Source organism: Haemorhous mexicanus, chromosome 5 (assembly GCF_027477595.1).
Source record: "Haemorhous mexicanus isolate bHaeMex1 chromosome 5, bHaeMex1.pri, whole genome shotgun sequence".
Taxonomy (NCBI): domain Eukaryota; kingdom Metazoa; phylum Chordata; class Aves; order Passeriformes; family Fringillidae; genus Haemorhous; species Haemorhous mexicanus.
Window position 1 is genome coordinate 10469265 of NC_082345.1, and position 25440 is coordinate 10494704.

Here is a 25440-nt window from a genome sequence, read left to right on the forward strand (position 1 = left end):
TTTTATATACACATGTATGTGGGTGCAACAGCCTGGTCAGAGAGGAGAAAACAGGCTTCGTTTTCTCACAGTGGACTTGTGAGACTTTTTAGGGAGTCATAGAAACGATGATAACTTGTTAACAACCACCTGCAGGTGGTGTTTTTCTACTCTGTTTTTCTGTTCTTCTTAAGGACTGTTTGTGAGAAAAATGTTTTTGTTGGCTAGCCAATCGTGTAGAATGCATTGAATCTGTCTATAAAAGAGGGGATTTTTCACATTACACATGCTTCTCCTGCAAACCAGCCTTCAAGTGAACTTGTGTCATTTCTGGCTCAGCGGTGACACGTGTATATATATCTTTCTGTAAGTAATTCCACCTCTCATACTATTCAGCAGGGTTGATGGGGAAAGACAGGCCTGAAGGTCCTCACCCAGTGCAGGGAGGAGAGTCTGTGGGGCAGCTGGGATTTCTGAGCAATGGAGATTAAGTGCAAAACAAAATTATGAAGAGCAGACACCGCATGTGTTTGGAGTGACCTCTGTTTAGAGCAGAAGATATTGATGGTAACACAAGATCTAATTTCTGTATTGTTTGATCAGGTAACACCTTTCCACACACCTTGGGGACATTGTTCCAGATGGAAACAGTGTTTGTCTGAGAGGGAGGGATGCTTTAGGTAAACACTGAGCCGGATAAGTTCATGGTGTTTGGTTCATGGTGTTTATGCTTCCACCACGGACCAAAACTTCCTTCTGATTAACTCCTTGCGAGAAGGAACTACAACTCAAGGAACGAGTTGTGTCTGAAAGCTCCCTTGTGTGGAAGTGAGGCATATTTGAGTTTTTAAGGTGAAGAGTTGTGTGTGAGCAATGAGCACAGGGATGTTCTGCCCCGTTCTCACCTGCACTCTTCTTCACCTCCCTGCGCATGCGCTTCAGCCGCTTCAGCATGCCCCGCAGGTCGGTGATGCCGTACTGGAAGGCGATCTTCTCGTACTCGCTGGGGTTCGCGTTCTTCAGCAGATCCCACACGTCCACCTCGGGCTCCTCCTCTTGCTGCTTAACCTCCCTGGCGTTAGCAAAATGAAATGATGGGGGAAGAGTCAGTGAGGCTTTATCACAGCATAAAAAATATAGGTGAAGCTGAATCTATGGTGAAGCTAGAAAAGTTTTGACCAAATTTGAAGGCTGCCACCGTATCTTTTTTATTTCATTCAATATGAGGGGAGTAGCTCAGAATGGCATTCACTCCTTACTTTACACTTCTTCAAGGCAGAATTTGAATGCAAGTTTTAATTTGTCTTTTTCTGATACAATCAGTTATGAGCATTTTTATATTGCTTCCAAAAACCCAGGGTTTGAAAATGTAATAGCATACAGGCTAATCCCACTTAAATCCATTTTGTCTGCTGTAACTTTAGTGGAATTAATCACAATTTATGATGGCACCACTGAGTCTGATCTGTACATTTCAAAATTATATAAAAATATTTTCAAACCCTGAGTCCCTGTCATTGCTACTGTGGGTGACTGGCAGCAGGACATTGAAATGCAGGGGATTCTGTGTCTGCTTATAGTTACACCAGTGCTTCTCAGCATTACTTAAAGTTGTCAAATGAATAGGAACTGGAGAATTCCACACCAACTTGGACTTGAAGGATGGATCTGTTCACTTCCATGTGTATCTCAGTCTTGAGAGCACGAAATGTGTTCAGAGGCCTGTGTGAGGAATCACCTTTACACAGAAGTTTCAGTACTGTATTTACTATCTGCAACTCCAGGCTAAGACAACCAATAAAGAGCAGTATAAATTTTTTCTCAATGACAGCCATTAAATGATAGAACAATGAAAGCATCCTAAAGAAAACTCTATTTTTTCAGATTGACAATTTAGCTCAAAAAAAGTGAACTTCTAGAACAATACCGGAATTAAGGAAGAAATCTAGGTTTTTCCTCCTGTAATATCATTGGGATCAGACCAAGGTCATTCCAATTTGACTTAGCTTTCCTAACAAAATCAGTAATTTTGAGAGCAGAGCAATAAAATAGACTTTTGAGAAATAAAAAAATACCAAGTTTTGCAGCGAGGCGCTGTTAGAGCTGAGCTTTATGGAATTAAAGAGAGGATTTTCTTTTGCATATACAGAAATAGCACTAAAGATCCCTGAGAATCTCTGCATGGTTGGATGAGGAACCATGGAAACCATTTTGCTGTTTAGTCCATGAAGTTTATTAATTTTCATAATATCTCTGTAATTTGAAAAAGGAAGAGAGGTTCTCCCTGTGTAGTCTTGCAAATAGAATAAATCTGAGACAGCAATGTAAGTTAGACAATCTCAGGTATGTAATTTTATTATTTGTTCCTTTTATCCTTTCCATCCACTCTGGGGGAATCCAAATAAAGTTCCCCTTTAAATCAGGCAGTGGTTGATTATGAGGATCCTGATGCTCAGCCAGAGTGGAAGACTCAATTTCAGGCTCGTTTTCCTCTTGCATGACTGGAAAACAAATTTTGATGCTTAAAGCAAGCCAACTTTGTTCTGAGACATCAGTAGTTTGAGCTGAGGCCAGAGGCCAAACAGAGCAAGGTATTTCCTAATCAGACTGACCTCTGAGCTTGCCATGAAATCACTTTCAGATCTCTTTCCTAAATATGTGCATTTTGTTGCAAGATGTACTTGGAAAAAAAGAACCAAAAAAAAAAAAAAATCCCAACAAAACCAAAAAACCCCAAAACAAAAAACCAACAAAACAAGGACCGAAATATTTGAGTGACTTTTAGATCTTGTGCCTCTTGGAATGTCATGGTGCTACAGATCCACTGCATTGACAAAGAATATCCAGTCATAGTGTGGCTTACTGAGATAAGACTTGATATGTCTACCTGCCAACCAGCAGAAAATTAGAAAATAGACAGTATATTGATTGTATGCATTTAGGTTTGTTTTTTTTTTTTTCTAAAAAAAAACATGTTTCAAATAGTATGAACCAAAAGGGAAAAGTTCTAGGTCTTTCCTTGGTCATACAACCATAAAAAAAAAGAGAAAGAATGCACCTCCAACATTGCCTGTTGTAGAAATTGAAATAAAGCCATGGATTTGTCTTTGTAATAATGGATGTTAATATCCACACACATGGATATTAATATCCACACTGTGGCTTAATTAACAATTTTATTCAATTAAGCTCAGAAATATGAGGTTGCATTTCATGGCCTGAAGCAAGGTGAACCAATTTGACCAAAGTCAAATAATGGTGTCTATAAATCAAATATTTGCTTTATCCATTAAACACGCAACAGATATTCCATGTTTATAAGGCTGTGCAGTATTTATCTTACAAATCTTAAGAGTTAATTGTTAGTAAAGTGATGACATCTCTTAAATCACATTTATCTTTCCACAAAACCACCAAGAACTCTCACATGCATCTCTCATGTTACTGTGGAAACACCACACAGGCGGTCATGAGAACTGGCATGGCAAGTCTGATTAGTAGGATGAAAAGACAAACTGAAGGTCCTAATTAGGGATGAGAAGATTGAAAAAACAAAGACCTGGTGGATTGGAATTGGTCCAGGTAATTCTTTGTCTACTTTCAGCTTCAGCTTTTCCTGTGTGCTTTAGTTGCTTAAATGCTATTCTCACCCTCATAGCCAATGAGCCCTCTGTGACCTTTTAATGTAATTAATGCTACAGATTTTCCTCTTTCAGAGTAAGTGGTAGATGAGATAAAGCATGTAATTCCTTTTCCAGTTCTCTGTGATCAGCTGTCATTGATTTCCATGGCATATAGAATTTCTCTGCTTGATTTTAAAAGATGATGAATTAACTCTCTTGTTTTAACCTGTTAAAAGACTAAACTGGGTTTAAGATCTGAGATAACTAGAGACATGACTGTCATAACACATGATTTTCAAGGCAAATCAGAGAAACATGTATGCCAGTTTTTTCCATCAAAACATTTGAGTTAATAAAACATGACTGAGCATTTGTGTGTCCATATTAAAAAAAAAATCTACAAAGAATTTTACCAGTATCTATGACTTGAAGGCATGATATATGATTTTTTCATATCAAGATGCTTATAAAATCAAGTGAGGATGTACCCACAGAGTTAAATTTAACCTTTGCATGTTTTTTTTACTGTTGCACCAGACTCAATTTTCTGTACTGCTCATCCCTGTGTAGGAAATATCCCCCCCTGTGTCTTCCATGCAAACACAAAAGAAATAGCAAGTGAACTAAATGTTATTGGCCTCTTTAGGCTGAAGCACACTTCTTTTCCCAGCACACTCAAATCTGAGCTTTCTTTTCTGCACACTTAAAGGTAAAAATAACAGAACATTTGCATATTATACTATGAGAATAAAAACCAGTTAGAAGCATTAAAAAGTTGAAAAGTCACAAAATCCTTGAGGAGTTATTAATGCTACACCTGACTGTTTCTGTGGGAGAACCTAATGGTTTGCAATCCACACCTGCTCACTGCACCACTTGGTTCTCACCTACGTTTCAGGAGACCACTAAAGTCAAGCTCTCCTGCATCCTCTTGTCCTTCACCGCTGTTATTAACAGAAAAAGATCAAATCCTTGTTTAATACAGGAGGACTTGGACAACACTCATTGCAAATGCTCTACACTTCTCATACACTCAACACTGTCCAGAAACACAGATAATTGTATGAAATCAACACAAACTTGTATGCTTTTTCACATGGATTATGTTTCTGTAGGTGCTTGTGAAAAATAACACAAAGGTTTGCATTGCTTCTTCTTATACTTTGATGGCAAATTTTTGTAACTGAGTACATAAATTTGTCAAGGTTTGTGTTAGACTTCAGTAACACAAACAAACGGCAGCTAGTCAACACAACCAGCTTTGTTTTTCTTTTCTGTAGTGGACAAAACAAAGGGCTTGTGCTGATCTCTTGCTGTGAAAGCAAAACAAAGATTTGCATTGCTGGGTGATGCTTTTAACAATGCATAGCTCTGTCAAATACTGATTGAGAAGTACTTAACCTTAAAGATTTTACCTTTCTCTAAATGAAGGGAGAAAACAGTTATAAAAAAGAATAAAAGAATACATTGTCCATTTTTACAGATAGAGTCACAGTCCTATCAAGGTGCATTTCTTTCTAAGATGTGATCTTTAGCAGAATTACCTTATCATAGAGCACACACAGACAAAAAAGATGTCCTAAATATTTGTAAAAAGGGAAAACTTGCAAATCTTAACTAAAGACAATATTTAATCAAGATTTTACATGCAAGACATTACTTAGAAAATCAGAAAATACTGAGATATCTTCATCTGCTTGGGCAGAGTAGTTACTGCATTTTTAAAATGTGCTAAAGAAGGAAATGCACCTTGAATGTAATATCTTTTGTATTTATCTTTAAATTAAAGCCCCCTAAATAAAAGCAATTATCTCTGAATTACAGCTTTACAAGAACTTGACTTGTAAATTAAGAAACTGCATCCATTATCTGTTTGTAAAGTATTTTCATTCTATATATTTTTATATGTATTTCATCACAAAAAGGTGACACCTATACTGGTTAGAATTGCAACTTTATCAGAAAGGTAACAAAACCTTAAGACAAAATGCTTTATCTTCTCTGTTTATACATTCTCTGTTCTATACTATTTGCTGTTTTTTCTTACTGATGGTATTTACTGTTTACTGTAAGGTAACAAAGCCAGATCCTGTCTTCTTGAAATCAGTGTGACTTTTCTCTCTGCTTTTAATCAGTGCAGGATTGGGACCAGGAACTTTCATATTGTGGCTGACAGCTTTCAGGAAACATGCAGTAGAATACTTTAGTGAATGAAAATACATTTTTAAAAACCTCCAAAGAAACATATATTTAATTGACTTAAATATTCAATCTCCCTTTAAATGAATGACACTTGTAATTTCACAGTAGAAGTACTCAATATCATATGTACTATCTATGTGTTGTAACTATTTCATTCTAACCACCACGAATTACACAAAATCCCACTTCTTTAATCTATATTTACAAATACAGTTTTATAAAGTACTTGATACAATTGTCTGACACAAGTTCTGTGCATGCTGTTCATGTCCATTACTGAGGAGCTGGATGGGATCACTGAAGTTACCTTCTTTTGAAAGCAGATCTGATGTCAATGGATGGAGCAGCTTGGGAGGATTCTATGAAATAATGGTGACACAGGAATTAAAAACACAATTTGAATCATTTATGTAATCAGTGTCATTTGGAATATGAAATTTGTTCAGTTTCCTGCTGAAGGACAGCATTTGTGCTTCCCTTTTGGCATTAGGTTCTGCTATCTGCAAAGATGCTCAGTGCTGTGTGCCATTTCTCTGAAGTGCTTTCTGCAGTTCTCCATAGGAGATTTGTTTCTCTGATGTTTCTCTCCATTCCCCTGCCTGCCTTATTCACAGGCTCTGGCCTTTTTGTCTTCTCACTTGCCATGCTTTCTGCCCTGCTGGCATCTTGTGCTCTCTTGGTACGCTCAGCATCGGAGGAAGGAGACAGAGCCAGTCTCCTCTGCAGCTACAGACTCACATTTATTGTCAGGGCAAGGAGGAATTCCCCATGTGTGAATTAGCTCTTTGGGACAGCCTGGATCAGATTAAATGGTTCTGATCCACAGACAGGGAATGGATGGAGCCAGGCTGGTCCCCGCCTTGCTGACCTCTAAGCATACACACAGAGCCCTGGGTTTTGCGTGCCAGAGCCTGATTTGAGTTCAATACTGGTTTTACCTGCCAGCTTTTCTAATTTTTGGAAAAATGTCTCACAAGGTATCTATTTCAGTGTTCATTTAGACAATAAATTAAAGACACAAGAAAATTCTCTGAGCTCTATGCTAAAAATGTTCATTTTAAGTATTATTTCGTTTAAAGGGTCTGAACAAAATGAAGTGTCATTTCAAATAAGAAAGAAAGAAAGAAAGAAAGAAAGAAAGAAAGAAAGAAAGAAAGAAGGAAAGAAAGAAAGAAAGAAATCCTTATAAATTTTTACAGATACAAATGGAACATTACCAGTGACTTCAAGGTCAAAAGAGCAGCTATCAAATTTGTCCTTGTAAGACACTTCACAGCGATAGTTCCCTGCATAGTTTTCCTTAGCTTTGATGATCTGCATCTCAAATGTATGAATCTAAAAATCAAGCATAGTTGTTCATTAATGTGGGGAATGCATTTGCACAAAGCAGAAGTTAAAAAATAAGTCTTTCAGACATGCACCAGAAAGAGGGAACAACTCAAATAATGGGCTCTGAAAAGAAACTGGAACCCAGAAATGGCATCAGAAAATTTTGATTTCCCCACCATTACTTGTCCTGAGCTGGGAGAGCAGAAAATCTGCTTCTGCAGAGGGTCAGAGATCACCACTGAAATGTGTGTGGGGATGCCAGGGTTAGAATCCACTGCTCTTGAACTTCTACCTGTTGTCTTAAATTGATCTTTAAGTTCTCTTTGGAGCTTTGCCCCCATAAGAAGGAAAAGTGAAGACACACCTTGGTGTGACGCTCGAAGGACTCCTTCAGCTGCAGATGCTTCCCCGCTTTGCTGGCCAGATCCATCCATTTTCCTTTAAACCACTTGACATTTGGCTTTCGGAGAAGGTCTTTGGCTTCTACTTTGGCTATAAATGTAATATTCCCACCTTTCAGAAAGAGAAAAGAATAATGCAGCTGTTGAGGAACATGTGGTTGCTCAGTTGCATCTCTGCAAGTACCTTTCACTTCTGCTCCATTCAGCCTCCATGTGTTCTAGCACAAAATTAAGAGTCAGATGGAGTCACACAGACTGTGAAAGTACTGCAGTACAGAGGTTAATGATTTTGAGTCTGGAAGCTTTCTCCTGCTACCATGCATATGATCTTCTTAATATATCAATAACAGTGCAGCCAACAGCATCAAAATAACCCCAGCTTCCTTTCCCAGAAACTGTACCTTTTTCCATTATGCTCAGTAAATTATTAGATTTTGAGCTTGTCTTGAATTAAACAATTGAGGTTTGCTTCTCTGAATACAGTCCTTTTGCCTTCAGAGTGGAGTTCACATCCAGCTAAAACCAGAGGCAGTGCTTGCAGCTGAGGGCGGAACCTGAGTGCCACAGAATCTGCACACACCATTCCCAGCTCAGCCTCTGTCTCTGGCAGTGGTTTTTGGTTTTGTTCCTAGGCACTTACCAACACTCACTGTTCCACTCTGAGGTTTCTCGATGAATAAAGTGGATCTTTGGGCATCATCCCGCTTTTCTGACTCCTCTGGAGCTCCTTCTCCAAGAGACCATACTGAGATGCAGACAGAGGGGGAAATATCAGTCATCTGAGGGTGTTTTACTCCCTCCAAAGTACACTTACCTGAGCTTCCTAAACTCTCTAGCCCTAGCACCTTTCTCTTCAGATGTCCTGAAAGTCATGTAACCTTTTTGTTCACACTGACATCCATTGCTTGTCTGTCACATTGTGTACAGTTCCTGCAAGAACACTACCTCTGTGGTGATGGAAAATGAAACTCAGAGAGGAAGAGAGGGCAACCTGATCAGCCAGGACGGGCACTGAGCAACTTGAAGGGCACCAGCATTCAACCATGAGTGCTTTACAGAGGTGATGCACAAAATCAGCTCTTTGTTTTTCAGAAGAGATGGAGGTTCTGAAAACACAAACAGCTAGAAGCACAAAAATCCCTACATATGATGCACAGTTTCAGTGGAACTCTCTCAACCCAAACTAAGTCCATTGTACAAGCTGGTTCTTCCTCTATATCTGCAAAGCAGGGCAGGAAGGAAGCTCACTTCTGAACTTTCTTTTTTTCTGCCATGACAGAAGCAGAGAATTTGGGGATCTGTCAATATCATGTCCTGCCATGTGAATTTTATGTGATATTTTATGGAAAAAGCAGTTTGTCAGATGGAAATTATTGTGAAATATGTTCAGACACAGCAGCTTCTCTTCTGGAAACTGGGACTTTGGAACTGAAAAGGAACAACACTGCTGAGAGAAGCAGCAAATGAGTGCTCTCCTCAGGGCAGAGCCCTGTACCAGGATGGCTGTGTGTTTCTGGTCTCTCTGTTTATCTGGACAGCCCTGGCTTTGTGCTATGCCATAACATCTTGTGTAAAACCATGGTCAAAACTGATTCCTTGCAGAAACTACAAGGAGAGAAAGGCAGTGAATGCCTGCCTGTTTTCTGCTCACTTTCTGCAGAGAGGCAAAGCTCATGTCTCATTTCCCAATCTGAAGTCCAAACGCCACATTTCCGTTTTTTGAGGAGCTGTTGCCAGGACAGAGGGGAAACTGATTTAAGTTAGAGGTCAGAATAGTCTTTCTGATATGTAGTGATTACTGCTGTGGGAACCTTCTCAACTCATGAAAATTTCTACCACCCACAAATACGACAGCTCATGGCAACCATGGGAAAATGCAAACAAATTGGTTTATTATCCTAAAGCCTATTATGAATTTTAAAAAGGTATCAAAATGCTAGACAGCTTTGCTATAAAGTCTTAGTGTTTCAGTCAGTTGTGGGTGGTGTGCCTAGCACCTCTGTATGTGCCTGCTTGTACAATATTTCTCACAGGTAAAGACATTCATGTATATACACACATGTAGGTACACCTCTATACACACATACATGGAATGATCTACACAGACATAAATTAACACAAATATATATAGATACATATCTATATATACTGTCTATAATCTAAATTTTTAGATTATACTGCTCAAAGATGGCAATATATAGAAACAACATGAGAACAAATGAAGGTTACTGGTAGTAAGAGGATGAAGTGATGATAGCACAGGATCTGGTCACGTGCAGCAACAAACCTAACAAGCCATGAGGTGAAATGGAAAAAGGATATTAATAAATGGAAAAAAGCTTACACAGAGTCATTAATTTGGTACCACATAAAGGAACACCTAAATATTATCATCACCTCTAGATATTAACAGTTTCCTATGTATTAAACAAAGAGAAGGGGAGGTGGGTGTGACGCGGGCTGGCATAGGCGGCTATGCCAGGTCCATAACCATGGTTGAAGTACCAGCTGCTCATTTTGTTCCAGAGGCTGCAAATCCTGAAACCACAAGAGTGGGTGCAGTGTGCGTTACCTGCCAGGGTAGGAAGAAAGAGGTTATGATGATTTTGCTAAGTTTTCCCCTCTGTCCTTTGAGGTGTGAGAAGAAGCCAGTTCTCCTACAGTCTTCTGGGACCTGTGTGTGGGATTCGGGTGAGGCTGAATGTAGGAATGGAATTCCTGTAGGCTGAGGAGGAATGGAACAGCTATGTATCTATCTATACAGAGACAGATATAGATAGATAGGTATGTATGTATGTGCCAAATACATGTCCTGTTCTGTGCAGCACAACCTTCTCGCTCCTGGTTTAGCTGCTAGAATCTTATTTGCCCGGGTACTTTGAAGCATTTCAACAGCTATAGTTTGCTGCTGTCTAAACAATGAAAATAAAGTATTATCTTTTAAAAATAAAGTCTAGAAAGTATTTTTAAAATGTAATTTTGGGAGGGTTTTGTCATGTTGCTCAGGAGGTCTCACCTGAATCCTTTCTTTCCGCTGCCTTAGACATCCCATCTGAAAGGGAAGAGCAATTTAGATGACACCAGCTCAGAGATCACAGCTTAACTGACCTCAGACCACTGGGATTTTAGGAACATTGATTCTTCATACAAGAAGATTAGACTAAATATTTGGGACCATATCCATGAGGAACTACTTGAATACCAAAAAAATGTGAACAGCTAAGAAAAACCCCCAGAAACCTTCTCCACTTTTCTCTAGAAAATCTAAATTAGTTTAATTCCATTGAGTTTCTTTAGAAAGGTTACATGAGGCTGATTTTTTTTTCTATGATTTGTGTAGTTCCAGGTAACAGAGGAATTTCCATTCCTCAATATTTGTCTGAGGGACAGTATTTTGATTATGTAAACAGTATACTTATTTATCTGGAGTTGCTTTTGGATCTACTAACCAATATTTTACCTTCCACTGGGATATCTACTAAAGACCTCAAGACAGGACTGAAAAGGGACTTAACTGATATAAGGGACTTACCCTTCTGAACAGAGATTAATAAAATATAGGGCACTTAAAAAAATTTTCTAAGTTTTATCTTTTGAGTTCAGTCTGCCAGTTTGGACTCTTTCTTCATTAATATTCAAGAGAAAAATACATACATACATACACACACAAAGCATTATCACAGTCCTAACCTGCTGGTGGAGTACTAACTGAGGTGTCATCTTCATCTGTGAAAAGAAATACAAATGAAAAAGCACATGAAGAAACTGAAAGCACAGGCGATCATCTGCTTTAAAACAACTACATGAACATGTAAAACCTGCAAAAGAAAGGGAAATAAATTGCAATATTCAGGAGCATTCACAATGGAAGATTCAAACTGATGAGGAAAGCTTTGCATAATTCAGTAGCTGAAATGGTAAACCTTGATGTTTCAAGCAAGTAAATAACAAAATGAGATGTGGACTGTGATCTGTGATTAAATCATGAGTTTATATGAGAGCTGCGGAGTGATTCTGTTTGTTAGAGATGTAATCCACAGTAATTACAATAAGAAAGCCACAATGAAATGAAGGAGAATCACATATCTAACCTGAGGAAGATGTCATTTCTCTGATGACCACGTCTGCAATTAAAATGTGCACCACATATGCATTCAGCATTATTAAATCAAGATATGAAAAAGTTAAAACTAGTTCCCTCTATTTATGCTTTGTAATTTCAACACTATAATATTAACTTAAAGTGCAAGGAAAACACAACTCAGTTTTTCCTCATATCAACAGGAGAATAGTTTTAAATAAGGAAAGAACTATTATCACCATGCTTTGTATTTTCCTTTTGATCACACTAAAAGTTGACTGTCATGAGATATTAAATCGCTACAAACAATTGTTACCCAGATATTTTAAAATGTTTAATCATATAGAATATGTTGAGGCTTATATTTATAAAAATCAAAAGCCTGAGAAAAACATGAAGCTGGTGTTAAATGGAAATACTGTAATCATGATTATTAGAAAACCAGAATAAGGTAAAGACCATCTCTCTAAGGTAAAGACATCTCTCTTTACAAGAGTCTCATTGAATTTTAGATGTTGACTAGAAACCTCAGAGATCACCTTTGATAAAAATAAACAAAAAGGTCTTATTGTCTTAAAATCCTAATGGTAAAAAAGTAAGAAAATAACCAAAGTGTCCTCTGAAAGATAAAAAAATGCTGGATGTATTTAGGATTTAATACATAAGTTATATGAAGGTAACATGCTTTTATACAGGATCAGAAAATCATCTGTAGAACACTTCAAAAATGGAGAACAGAGTTAAACAAGAATAACTTTGGAAAAATATTAACCCACATATATAAAGATGGTCTTTTTATGGGTTGGATTTTTTTATATATTGTGTTTGTGTTTCCGTGATGAAATTTTAAATCTGACATTATCTTTTGATTTTGACCTTAAAGTTAAAATTTATCTATATTTTTTCAAGGAAAAAATTCATAACTATGACAAAAGCACATATGAAATACAGTTGCATTTTCATAAACATTGGCAATATTGAATTTTTGGGTTTGTTTAACCACTGAAGGCTAATTAAAAGTCTGTTAATATAATTTGTCTACTTTACCATAACATTTTACTCATTCCTTTTTAATGATTCATCAAATTTCATTTTAAAGATCCCTTGGGAGGAGGATGAAAGTTTAAAAAGGCATGCCTACACATGAAGGATTAATGTGTTATCTTTCAAACATCTTTTCTTATTCATAGGGAAAAAAAAAGCATAATGGAAGAGCTCTCCTGACCTGCATCATCCAATGCCATAAGCAGATGTTGAAAATGTTGATTTTCAGTAAAAGCACAGTAATGATTAAGTCATGTCAGACATTTTAACATACTGCATTAGCAGCTAAATGGATGCAAGGCTATGTTCTTCCACTGCAAATATTTCTCCATATTTCATGAAAGCATTAAGTGTACTTTCAGCTCTTTTTGTCAATGATGTCACCATTGTGATTGATGATAGCTCAAGGAGCCATTTGACTGAAAAAAATAATTAAGACCAGCATAAAACATTTGATGTGATGGATCCTACATGATGATGTATGATAATCAAGTTATGAAAGGACCACTCAGTTTTCTCTTTCATTTAATCATTTGAAAAACTAAAAAAAACTCCAAAAAAGTTTTTAGTTTTGCAGGGAGATTGTTGGGGTTTCTCCTGGGTAATCTCTCATTTTTCAAACAAAATGTTAACATCAAAGACAAACAAAGGAAACAAACAAACATGTCAGAAGTATAAGGATGAAAGCCCAATTTAATGTTTTGGAAATGGAAGGAGTATGAAAACACTACATGCTGGAGGGATTGTTTTGATAAATAGGTAATTATCAATCCATCACTCCTTCCATCTCAGGCTTTTAGGACAAAATGGACTGACTGTTGGTTCAACAGCTATAGCCAATTCAGTTTCTGTGATGAAAGATTGTTTATGCTAAAATAAAGTCTATTTGAGGAGAACAAAACCAGCAAAAATACCAGATCTGTCAGTAGAACTGTGATCATTAATTCACTATCCTTATCTTCTGCAAGTAAAATTTTAATGAGATATATTTTTCAATCTGTTGCATGATGAGAGTTTGTTATAGGGAAATCAATTGATTCATTTGACAGTAGGCTGATAAGATGAATTACTCCATAGAAATCTTTATTCTTTGTCTGTGACACACTCCCATTAACATATAGGGTAAATATGTTTCTTCTTCTTGTTTCTAAATTAACTGTGTTAATGTTATCATTTAGAAATGAGAGCAGACTGAACTGTATCAGGAATAGATTCTTCAGGATGAAAGAACTTTCCATATCTCCAGAGAAGCTAATCTAAACACATTTAGTGTAACCTTAACATTAAAATTTCACACTGCTGGCACAGCAAATGTAGAAACACAGTCCAAAATAAAGAAATTACTGATTTATATATGAGCTGCTGATACCAAGAATGTTAGACCTACTTTTCCCTGGCTTGAAATGTCCCACACAAAATGGAAGCTGCTATTCTGCCATCAGCCACATTGTTGACAAACTTAACTTTGTGAAGGAGTGTCAAAAAACAATTAATTGTAGATTATTTTATTTTTCTATTCTACTCTTTATGCTGAAATTAGAAAGCACAGCAAGACTGAGAGTTTCAAATTTAGTTGACTTCAACGACCAATCTGATTTTCAAAGGGAGTCCCATCAAGGGGACTTGGCACTTTGGAAATGGTAAATGAAGCACATACCCACAGGGGGGAAGTTTTAGGAGGGAGATGAATGGGTAAGTGAAACCTGGGAGAATACAAGGATGACACATGCAATGAACATTTTAGTAGATGGTTGGAAGAAACCTAGAGGAAAGCTGTTAGTAAAATATACAGAAATTTTAGTAGCTCTCTGAATGGCTGGATGGGACCTAAAAAAGGAATGAGCAAATTGATATTAAAATTTTACTATTATTCCAGCAAGTGGGAACAAAATTATAACATATTTAATCTGTAAGATAATGCTAAAATTAAAAACAAAGACACAAGAATTTAAATTGAATGAATATAAGACAATGTAGTAAATTTGGAGGATTTGTGCTGATTCACTTTGTTTCTCTGAAAATAAAATGGGTGATATATCCTGAATTTTTACAACATCATTATAGATCTTTTAAAACTGGTTTATTTTATAAAAGAAACTTTTATGTTTACTGCTCTGAGCTACTAATTTACAGGAAATAACTGTGAGATAAAAGAATTTACCACACTGTTTTTCATTTCATAACTTTACAGCACACACAAAGGAATATAAATATGTAATTTCACACAGACAATAAGTACCAAAAAGAAATAGAACAATAAAACAGACACACAGGTAGGTATACTCTATCTTCCTAATTTCTGTTAATATTTTCTTAGGGATGAGGTGAAAATGATGGACTATGGGATTTATATGGAGTACCAAGATTTCTTTCCTAGATGTCAGGTTCCAGCACAGTCCCATTTCAGGTTCCTGCAGTGTCTACAGTCTATCTTAGAAATTATCAGCAAACAGGTCACAACTGCTGGCACACAAGTACTGCACAATTGCTGTGGAATTCAGATATGAAATGTTTCCCATTTTGTTTCCATTCAGGGAATTACCTAAATCTGCTACTTCAGAAGTTGCAGAAAGTCTTTCACATATAACTTGTATAAAGGCTAATGTCTAGCTGGTCCTGTCATAATTTCCTTGCTGAACTGTTCATTTTCAAGTGTAAATGATTTTGGACAGGTTGGAAGAATGGAATCTTGGCCCTTTTTGTGAATTATGCTCACCATTATAAAGATTTTTTTTTTCCTGGCACACAAACCCGAAGGAATAAATCTATGAAAAGATGTTTTCCCTTATTTGGTGATATTCTGCAGTAAAACAAGAGCTGATAGGAACAACTGCACTGTAACTAATTTTTAGAAGTATTACTACTGAGTGACATCTACTTTGCTTTGCAGAGGTGACAGTTTCACTGGAGCATGGCAGAAGGTCATCTATCTATTAATATTTAGACTTTCACAGGAAGTTTTACAGAGGCAACAGCTGCCACCATGGGTTGAAACTGGGAAACTTCTCCATAGTAGGACCTCAATGACTATTTTTTTGGTAGCAAAATCCTCCTAGCAGGTTTCTCTTAGGAGGAACATTTTTCCTCCTAGAAAATACTTGTCTCCTTCACTAAATTTGAAACAGAAACATAATAATGCACAAGAAGATAATAGAAGTTTTGGATAAGTTACCTACCATGTTTTCATTTTTATTCAGTGAAATGTAGGCTTGTAAGCAGTGAGGAAATCACCATTCATGTTCAGTTTGGGTACAAACATTTTTCTCATATCCAAATTAAAGCAAGCAGAACTAACTGTTGGAATAGCTTGAGGCAAGACTTTCATCTTTTTTCCTATCATTAGGCATGCAAATTATTTCTGAATTGCATTTCCATTACCAAGTTGACAGATTTGATTACTCACACAAAATTTTGTGTGTCAAAATAATTGCTCAATGCAAGGATAACTGGCAAAATAGCATGCACTGAAGCCTGGTTCAACATTCTTATTTTCAAAAGGGTACTTGAATCACACATTCTTAGTGTTTATATTTTGACTCTGCTGAGAAAAATAGCCATGCATGCCTTTGCCAAATAAATCTGCAAGTATCAAGTATACATCCAGTCTGTCTAAAAGAGAGGATTTTGTTTGGAAGACACCAGAAGCCAGAATACATTTTCAAGCAAGCCATTTCTTGATTTGCCATGAAAAAGCATAACCATGCCAGATGAAAAGCAAGCATTGCAGCAGTTGTAAGCATATCTTGGTCTGCTTTAGCCTTTGATCAGAATTGAGTTTAAAAAGAGAGACTATTCTTCTCAAAATAACCTGACAGTGTGTTTGATTTCTATTTTGTCATGTCTCCTACTAAAAGCAGAGAATTTGGCCCAGTTCCCTCCAAATGTATCCTCCTAACCAGAAGAATTGACAACAGAGCTAGAATCTAATCCCAGCAGCGCAAAAATATGTGTTAAAAATGGAGCTGATTGTTGCAGACACTGCTGGTGGAGCAGTTATCTGTTCACAGCAGACAGTCCTCAAACACACTTCTCAGAACCTGTAAAGATCTCATCTGCTGGGCTCCCAGTGAGGACAGAAAGATGAATGTGTGATTTTTAATTTCAGATGAAAAACAATCTATAGGGCTTTCTGAAAGGTATAGTATCAAGTTTCTGTGGTAGAGCACAAACAGTTTAGAATGACAGTAGGACATTGTCCACTTTATTTAAAAGCAACCAATGTGCACAGGATCTGATTTTTAGCAAGCTTGGTCAGAGGCAACAGCCAGGCTCATTTAAACACAGCTTTCTGCTCATGCAAATCACTTGTAATTTGGTCCATTAATTGAACAGTCAATATAAATACTGTTGCTAAAGCATCAGTCTAGTTTGCAGGGTTTTTGAAGATATTCATGAGTATCATAATTTCCCTGGGATGGCTAAGTCATGCAAAAGGATCTAGGAAGCCTCATATCACACCTCTGTAATTTAGCACCAAAATTCTGAATTAAAGCTTAAACAATCCAGCATCAGAACAGCATTTAGTTTTCTTTACTGCCCATTATTAAAGTATGGTTTCAGACTTACCTTTACCCTTTTCATTTCCACCCTCCTGTGGTGCTTTTTGTTCTGTGTAGGAAGTACAAGTATAGTTTTGAGAGGATCTTAAAGTAAAAAGAAAGACTTACACAGCATTTAAAAATGCAGGTTCTGCTAGTATTGGAAAAAGAGCATTAAAGAATAATCGATATTTGTGTAAGTGTAACATACAGTTGCAATCCCATAAAATATTCTTCAACCTGTGCATATCAATGCAATTTCTGTGTTTTGAACAAGTTATTTAAGATTGATGTTCCTGGACTCAGTTGAAAAAAAAAAAAAGCTGGGTTTTTTAGAAGCAGCTGTTAGTCTTTTGTTCTTGGGCTAACTTGCAAAAGCTTTTGAAATGAGTTACATATCATTGTTAATTGGAAAGCAATTGGATCAGACATGAGTTACTGCCACTCAGTTGATCCTTAAGAAAAAGTGCAGGAGAGTGTATTGAGGATATTCTTTATCATCATCTTCATCATTATCAACATAGTCTTGCCAAGACTACTTGTATTCAGTTTTCTGGCTCAGAACTGCCAGCCTGTCCCTAATCCAAGCAGGTGAATGTGAATTATTTTTGACCTCTGTATGAGAAAACTTGGACTGTGCTTTAAACAAAGCAACAATTTCCACACTTTCTCTGTTTCAGGATTTGATAGGATTCCTATTGGTTTTGGTTTCCTACTTCATTCAATCTAGAATCTTGTCAAATCATGTGCTGTCTTCAAGGTATAAACGCTCAATATCCTATTGTCTGTGAACAATGGCTCTCTGTGGCAGACTCACCTCTCAGCTGCCTGACAGAACCTGGCTTTGGGTGATGGTCAATAGACTAACATTGCCAGGATGGAATTCAGATAATTTTTGTTCCATGGAGAAAACATCTGCAAGAGCCAGCTGGTACTCTGATTATCCTGATTTCTTGTTCACATGTGTGTAGCCACAGTAACTATGAAAATTAAAGCTGAAACTTAATAGGAAATGCCACATTCTGGTCATGTGACAGACCCATGGATGCTTCTGTCTGGATTCCCTAAATTCCCAAGCTCCAGTTGTCAGGTTGTCCATCTTGGCCAGATGTTCCTGTTTAATGGGACTTTTGCTACAGTGACACTTTCTTTTCCCAGCAGGAACTGGGATCAGGAGATTTCACTGATCTTGGCAGATGGTAGCATGTCTACATATTATCTGAATACTTCATCAGTCAAAGTGCTCCACACTTGTGGCTTGACACTGAGATTTGGAAATAACTCTCACAATGACTTCCCAAAAATTTCCTGGTGCAGTTCAAGATGCTTGGTTATGTCCAATAAACTCTTTGTAAGATATAAAATTTGGAATCTTGAAACCAACTTCCCTCTTTGTGTATTAGCACTTGATAATCCAAGATGACAGCATCTTGAGTCAGGCAGAAGGAAGCCAGAAGTGACTGGCATGTCCAGCTTAGAAATATCCCAGTTTGGTCTCTGCCTGACATAAAGGCCTAATGACACCCTACTTATTTTTCAGAAGAAAAACAGGTAAGGAGAAAAGAAAGGAGGTTATAGAAGTGATTTTGTATTTAATCCTGTGCTTTTAAATAGGAAGGAAGATTGTAATTTTTTTGAAAATGTTAATAGATATTTTTAATGTAATGCTTCAAAGATGCTATTCCTTTCTGTATATAAAAAGCTGCTACTCATTTCAGTTCTACTTGAAAGTTAAGATTGATTAAAAACATGAATTCAAGTACAAAGTATATCAGGTAAGACCCTCAGGGTGAAATTAATTAGTTTAATATTAACTGTACAAATTTTATGGTTGAGTAAAATATCATTAATTAAAAACCAATTAACCTTCCTTACAAATACATGCAATATGAAAGAGTTCATAACACAAAAATAATATGTGGATAATTTAACCATGAAACTCCTTGTGGCAAATGATACCTTTGTCATTTTTTAATCAAAGTGTGTATTGTTGAAACAAAGACATCTTCAATCAGGCTTGTAAAGTGCCAGTTATCAAGACACTAAGTAAAGGCAGATTTAACACTTGTAGGGTATTTGTTCTGTTTGGAATTGCTGTTTAGGTTGAATAATACTCAACAAATGGTTGCATTGGACATGCATATTGTAGATATATATATGTATTATATATCAACACTGTATATCTATCTATGTAGATATCTATATATAGATATATTTACATTATATATCTACATCTGAAAAAATAACTGGAGTTACTCAATGGCACAGGGCAAAGGCTTGCCCACCTTTCCAGATCCACTAAAGAGAATTTTTGGGCTTTGCAAAGTTGCAGCTTCACCTGAAGCCCTCATCCTTATGAGTGAATTTCACCTCACCAAAATTTGGCTTCCTGGAGCTCAGCTACTCCATTCTAGACAATAAATCAGACTCCTCAGGGCACTTGCCTTCACATGGATATCTAGTGACATTTTAGATAGGATACCTGGGAAAGGCCCATTGATCAGCATGTATGACCCAGGATGTGCTCCACTGGTCAGAGGTGGAGCTGTTGAACTACTTAGATGTGATACATAATTTTCAAAGAACTAAAAGTAAGGGCTGGAATGAATCCCATGCTTGATTCTGTCAACTTTACTCACAGTGTACTTTTGAGGCAAAATGAAAGGGAGTATTTTGGTAATTAGATGCTGCCCAGAATCAGAGAGGACAGCATAATTTAACCACATAATTTGAACAGCCATGATTTACCTTATTCTGAAGGACATGTGCAATATTAAGCAAAGAACTAGTCACTCACAAAAAACCCTTGAGTCTGAAAAATCAGTATTCAGGCAAAGTGAAGTGAGGATCTCTTACTTGGGCAGGCTTTTTTACTTATCTTACTGTTCTCTCACTTTCAAAGAGACAATGAACACACACCATATTATGGCTATGCACTACCTAGTCTCATGCAACTGCTGTTCGTGCCACAGCTCAAAGCAGCATTTTTTGCACTAACCTGGAGGTGGCGGTGCACTTTCATTTTCAGTTTCTGAAAAATGAGGAAAGAAGACAGATATTGAGCTTCAAATACAAGCAAATATTCTTCATACATTTGGTATATGTTTGTTGACTTTGAGTTCTTTAATAAGTAAATGCAGTTGGGAAATTTATTCTGCTTTCACGCACGCAACATGTGACAACTTCAGAGTGAGGTCAGAAATCTAAAACTCTTGTTAGGCAAAGAGAATGTAGTGAAATTTTTTAATGTGGAAATAGATAATATTAATGGAAACATAAAATCATTTGTCTTGGAAAAGATCTTTAACATCAAGTCCAACCACTAACCCAGCACTGCCAAGTCACCATTAAACCACATCCCAAAACCCACATCGACACCTTTTTTAAATTCCTGCAAGGACGCTGAGTGCAGCTCTCTAGGCAGCCTGTTCCAGTGCTCAACAACCCTTCCAGTGATGAAATTTTTCCTAATATCCCATCTCAACCTCCCCTGGCACAAATTGAGGCCATTTCCTCTTGAGCTATCACTTGTTACTTGGGAGAAGAGACTGAGCTCTACCTGTCTCCAGCTTCCTTTCAGGTAGTTTTAGAGAGTCATAAGGTCTCTCACTCATGTGCAAAATTAAGCAAAATTTCCACCAGCTGAAATTATATCAGATATGATTTTAACTTTGAAGTGTAATGGATCCATTAACTTAGGGGGATTACACAGTGTGAATTCAGAAACCTTCATCTCATTTTCATCCACACCATTAGATCTAGAGTTCAATGTTCAGTGCAAGCAGAAAGTAAAAAAAACCAAAACAACACAACAAAACACCACAGTTTAGCTGCTGTGAGTGGAACCTGCATTATGTTTGGGTTTTCCTGTTTTCTTTCTTTCAAGGATTTTTTTAATGTAAATCACTTCCCTTTCCAATGTGTGATACACAAACCAGGCTTTTTTATCCTGTTTAAAGGCTATCCTTTTGGGATTGCATGTTCTCCCATCTAAAAACATAAGAACAAATTGACTAGCTAAAATATATTTTTAAAACAGAAAAGGAAGCTTATTTTCAACATTTAAAAGCTTTAGGAGCCTAGACAGGTTGAAAACAGCACTATTTTTTGGCACTAGCATTGACTTACAGTTTACCTATTTATAAAAAGCAAAGATTTAAAAATTTAAAACCCTGACCTGAAAGAGTAGATGGCTCTTACTAACTTTTGTCATGTTGTGGACATTAACCCTTGGTACCCCACCTCAGGCCACTTTCAGGAAAAAAATTCAATCTCCGTCACATAGGAATGCTGGGAAGGCTATTCCTTTACACTCAGTTCTAAATATAACTTAAACACAATGCTCATTCTTGATAAATAAATTTAATGCTTAAAAGGGAGGGATATTTTTAGTGCAAATATAATTTTGAGTGTGTGAATTTGATATGGTTTAGGAACTTCCACTCACATATACAGATACAACAGCAAATCCTTGTAGAGGTTCCAAAGAGAATCCCTTGCTACAAGGAAAGAGCTGGTGTTGTATGTTCTGATGTTATATGTAAGAGGTGTTGTGTGTTCTGATCACAGCACCCACCATGCAGAATGGAAGGAATTATATTAAAGACCAACATACAGAGTGTGAAAATAATGAAATATCCTTACATAGATTCACTGCAATTCATTTTTTCTGGTCTAATTACTGACATACTAAGCTTTTTTTTGCAGCCAAGAAAAATATGAAATATCTTCATATGAAAACATGAAAGTTTTACCACAAAGAGTATGTCTGGGAACCTATTTGCTTTGCTACCATGACATTTCTCACTGTTTCTGCTGAGAGTAAAAAATTCAGCTGAGGCATCATTGTGGCATGGAAGTATGCTTCTTGCATGGAAAATAGCAGGAAATTATTGATTGTGTAATTTTTCTTGTGAAATTTAATAGCTAGAAACAGGGAGTATTCCTATGAACACTGGATTAGAAAACCCTCCCTGGCTCACCAGTGAGAGTTACAGACTTAAAAACTCAACAATTATAGCACTCTCCACTCTCAGATGAAAGGCTTATGAGACGTTTGAGGGACCTGCCTTGAATTTTTCTTTCATTTTGAGAGGTATTCCATGGCCTCACCAACACTGTAATGCTGCTCAGCAACCACACATCTTACAAGTCCTGCATCAGCAGGAACAGATGTTAGCCAAACAACACAGACCAGACCTGAAACATTATTATTATTAAAGTCTAAACCTCACCTCATTCATGCAGACAACAAAAGGAGGCATTCAAAACCTGAGTACTCTCACAGGCAACCTACTCTGTTGGACCCTGTTCCTAGCAGAGAGCTTGGACTACACTTTCTCCAAAGGTCCATTTCCAAAGGTCCTTTCCAATTTCAGCTTTTCTGCAATTCTGTGATGGGACTGAAGCCTGACCAAGAAGTCAGCAGTTTGTTTCCTAAACCATAATTCAAGGCTGTTCAGGTTACTGCTAAGAAAACTGAAGCAAGAATGGAGCTCAAAGGAGAGACCAGAAGTATAATGTGGGAATTAAAAAGAAAAGGGGAAAGTTCCAGGCACTGGGTGGCAGAGACATGGGAGATACTTCAACATAATCTTTTGGCCATGTGCAACCCCTTTCATGGTCATGCCTGGCTTACAGTTCCATTCCTGAGGACAGCCAGGAAAAAAACCATTAATAGCTCCGAGTAGTTTCCACCTCCCCAGAGAATGATAGCCCTCTCTGGCTGACCTCTGCAACAGGCTTGTCAGCCAGGACAGGGCTCTGCACTCTCAACCAGCAGCTTCTGGTTGTGCTCCTTCCCTAGGAGGCTGCTGCCTGGAGTGCCCACATGCCATTCCCCACAGCCTGTTGCCTAATATGGTTCTCTGCTCAGGCATTGTCAGGGCACTGCTGGTGGAGAAAGTCTCCAGCACGCAATCCTCAATCCTTTTGGAGAAGTGCTGCTCACTGGGTTGCAATGATGCCTCTTGAGCTAAAGGGGAAAGAGGCTGTTGAGGGTCCAGTCACCAATGAACTGACACCATAATGTCAAGTGTACCTTCTACAGAATAAATAAACTTAACTTCTGCTTCAGAGTTTCTGGAACAAAAGGTGTCTTCTTTGCAGTTCTTTATTTGAGAACTGAGAATGTTGTATTTCAGGGGGTTGTGTTGTGCTAAACACAGACCTTGGGTTAGTCATTGGCTGTGAAACTGGAAATGCACCTGGCCAGATGTAACTTTACAGCAAGGACAGGAATGAACTGAGCAGTCCCCTCTACATGGCCCCTCAGAAAAGATAGTGTATTAGGTGTAGTTAGCAAATAAAATGAAAACACAACTGTCACTTAGATAACATCTCCAGAAATGCTTTCATGCCTCAGCCATGTCATGAGATGCATTCAGGATCCAGTTTGACACAGGATATGAGCACTTAGAGCCAAGACATTTTTATTTGTAATTTATAATTATATACACACGCATACATGCTTGAAAATCAGCAGGAGATGCAACTTGACCCATAACCAACAATTTTCATCTCTTTTCCACATTTATCATGTTCAGTTTTTCAGATAAAATAAGACTTAAAATCTCTTCCTGTGTATATATAACTAAGCTTAAAGTTCCATTATATTAATTGATGTGCCAAAGTTATGAAAATACTTAAGAACCATGTTAAATTGAGGCTGTCATTATTTAAAATTTCAATTCCATTTTAGGTCTGGTTGCACTGGCATCTGACCTGCCACAGCCAGAAGAAGCTTTGGCAGGGAACTGTCATAGGGATGTCAGTTTGTGTGTGGTGGCCAGTTCTCAAGGGCTCTGGGTTCCCACTTCCACTGGCTTTTCTGGCAGCACAAAACATAGAAACTCCCTGACATCACATATATTACCTTTCACACTGGAATAAAATCATAATGAGGCGTGATGATGGTTCTAAAACAGCCTCCAGGTCCTGCTCTACTGCTGTGCTGAAAGCAAAGTGTCCTGGAGACCTGCAGTTCGGAGCATTCAAGAACTACAACCTGTCAGCAAGCATGCTGGGAATGAGGTCTGGCTGGATAACCCTGCCCATCATTCAGCTCTGTACTCATGACCAGCTTTGTTTTGGGTAGGCTTAAGAACTTTCAGTCATTTTGGAAAATGAGTAGTGGGTGGTTTTATTTTTTTGTTTTTGTTTTTTTTTAACCTTAGGTAAGTAAAGGAAATGACCTTGAGCATTAAATCAGGGCTTGCAGAAAGCCTAAAGATAGCATTTCACTGTCACTGGGCTGGAACATTCACAGGAAGGAGGAGGAAAGTCTCCTGCACGAATTTCTCCCTGCAGTTCTATACAGATCAGTTACAACCCAGCAAAGAATATCCAAGGGATTCAGGATCTCACCCAGTCTGAGCAGAGGACTTATCCCCCATTTACCTGGAAAGGAAAGCAGGGCTGTGGCTGCACCATCATGGACACAGGTATGATATCTGTCTTTGCAACAGCAACATGTTAAAGAGACTCTCATATGTCAAACAACATGAGGATAGTCACTTAATGCTTTTTGTTACAAAGACCTGTCACCATCAGCTTGTGTCAGATTTTGGTAGGTGGATTAATCTTGTGGTCACAGCCTTGAGGGATCAGACCAATATAACTGCTGTGTAGGCATTCCTAAACTGCTGACTCTGTTGGTCAGACAGAAATAGACAAAATGCTGTTTTGGGGAGAGAGCAGGGCTCACCCCAGCCCCTGTGCAGTTGTTGTGTGTGAGGACTGTCCCCTGTGCCCAGCCCCAGTAGCACACAGAACAACCCTTGTGGCACCAGGCTTTCTCCTGAGGTAGATGATCCTCTGAAAGAGGTGGGCAGGAAGGACTAAGGATGTGGAACAGTTGCTTGGCACTCCTCATTTCCAGATCAGCAGCAGACAAAAGCAGTGTAGCTCATTCCTTTCATTCCTTATGCTCCCAGAAAAAAAAGTGCTCCAAAGAAGAGAAACAGCTCAAAATGGTTGGATGATTTTTTGTGGATCAATTCAGCCAAATCACAATAGCATCAATGATGTGGGTAAAAGCCATAGCCTCAACTTTTGGGAGACAGGAATTTATTTAACAAACTATAGAGATTACCAAAACATGAGGAGCATTTGATTGGGAAACACTACTGTTAGCAGACCCCAGCAGAAAACAAGCTGGAAAAGAGAGCACTTGGTTCAATGTCATTTATAATCAATAAAAGTGCATTCAATTGGACTTAAATTTAAATAAACAAAAATAATAC

General features: G+C 37.7%; 1 protein-coding gene across 14 annotated transcripts in view; it reads right to left on the reverse strand.

Annotated features, from left to right (window-relative positions):
• Positions 1-25440, reverse strand: part of MYBPC1 (myosin binding protein C1) — a 69624-nt gene that overhangs the window by 28925 nt on the left and 15259 nt on the right. For 8 of the 14 annotated variants that reach the window (XM_059845856.1, XM_059845857.1, XM_059845866.1 and 5 more), the window contains exons 2-12: positions 20196-20228; positions 17226-17267; positions 11626-11658; positions 11225-11260; positions 10551-10586; positions 8175-8279; positions 7498-7646; positions 7022-7139; positions 6112-6163; positions 4490-4546; positions 885-1051 (exon numbers count right to left, since the gene is read on the reverse strand). In XM_059845856.1, coding sequence (XP_059701839.1) covers positions 885-1051; positions 4490-4546; positions 6112-6163; positions 7022-7139; positions 7498-7646; positions 8175-8279; positions 10551-10586; positions 11225-11260; positions 11626-11658; positions 17226-17267; positions 20196-20228 — 828 coding nt within the window. The remainder of the gene's footprint in view (positions 1-884; positions 1052-4489; positions 4547-6111; positions 6164-7021; positions 7140-7497; positions 7647-8174; positions 8280-10550; positions 10587-11224; positions 11261-11625; positions 11659-17225; positions 17268-20195; positions 20229-25440) is intronic. The other 6 variants (XM_059845859.1, XM_059845869.1, XM_059845870.1 and 3 more) reach the window with 4 other exon arrangements.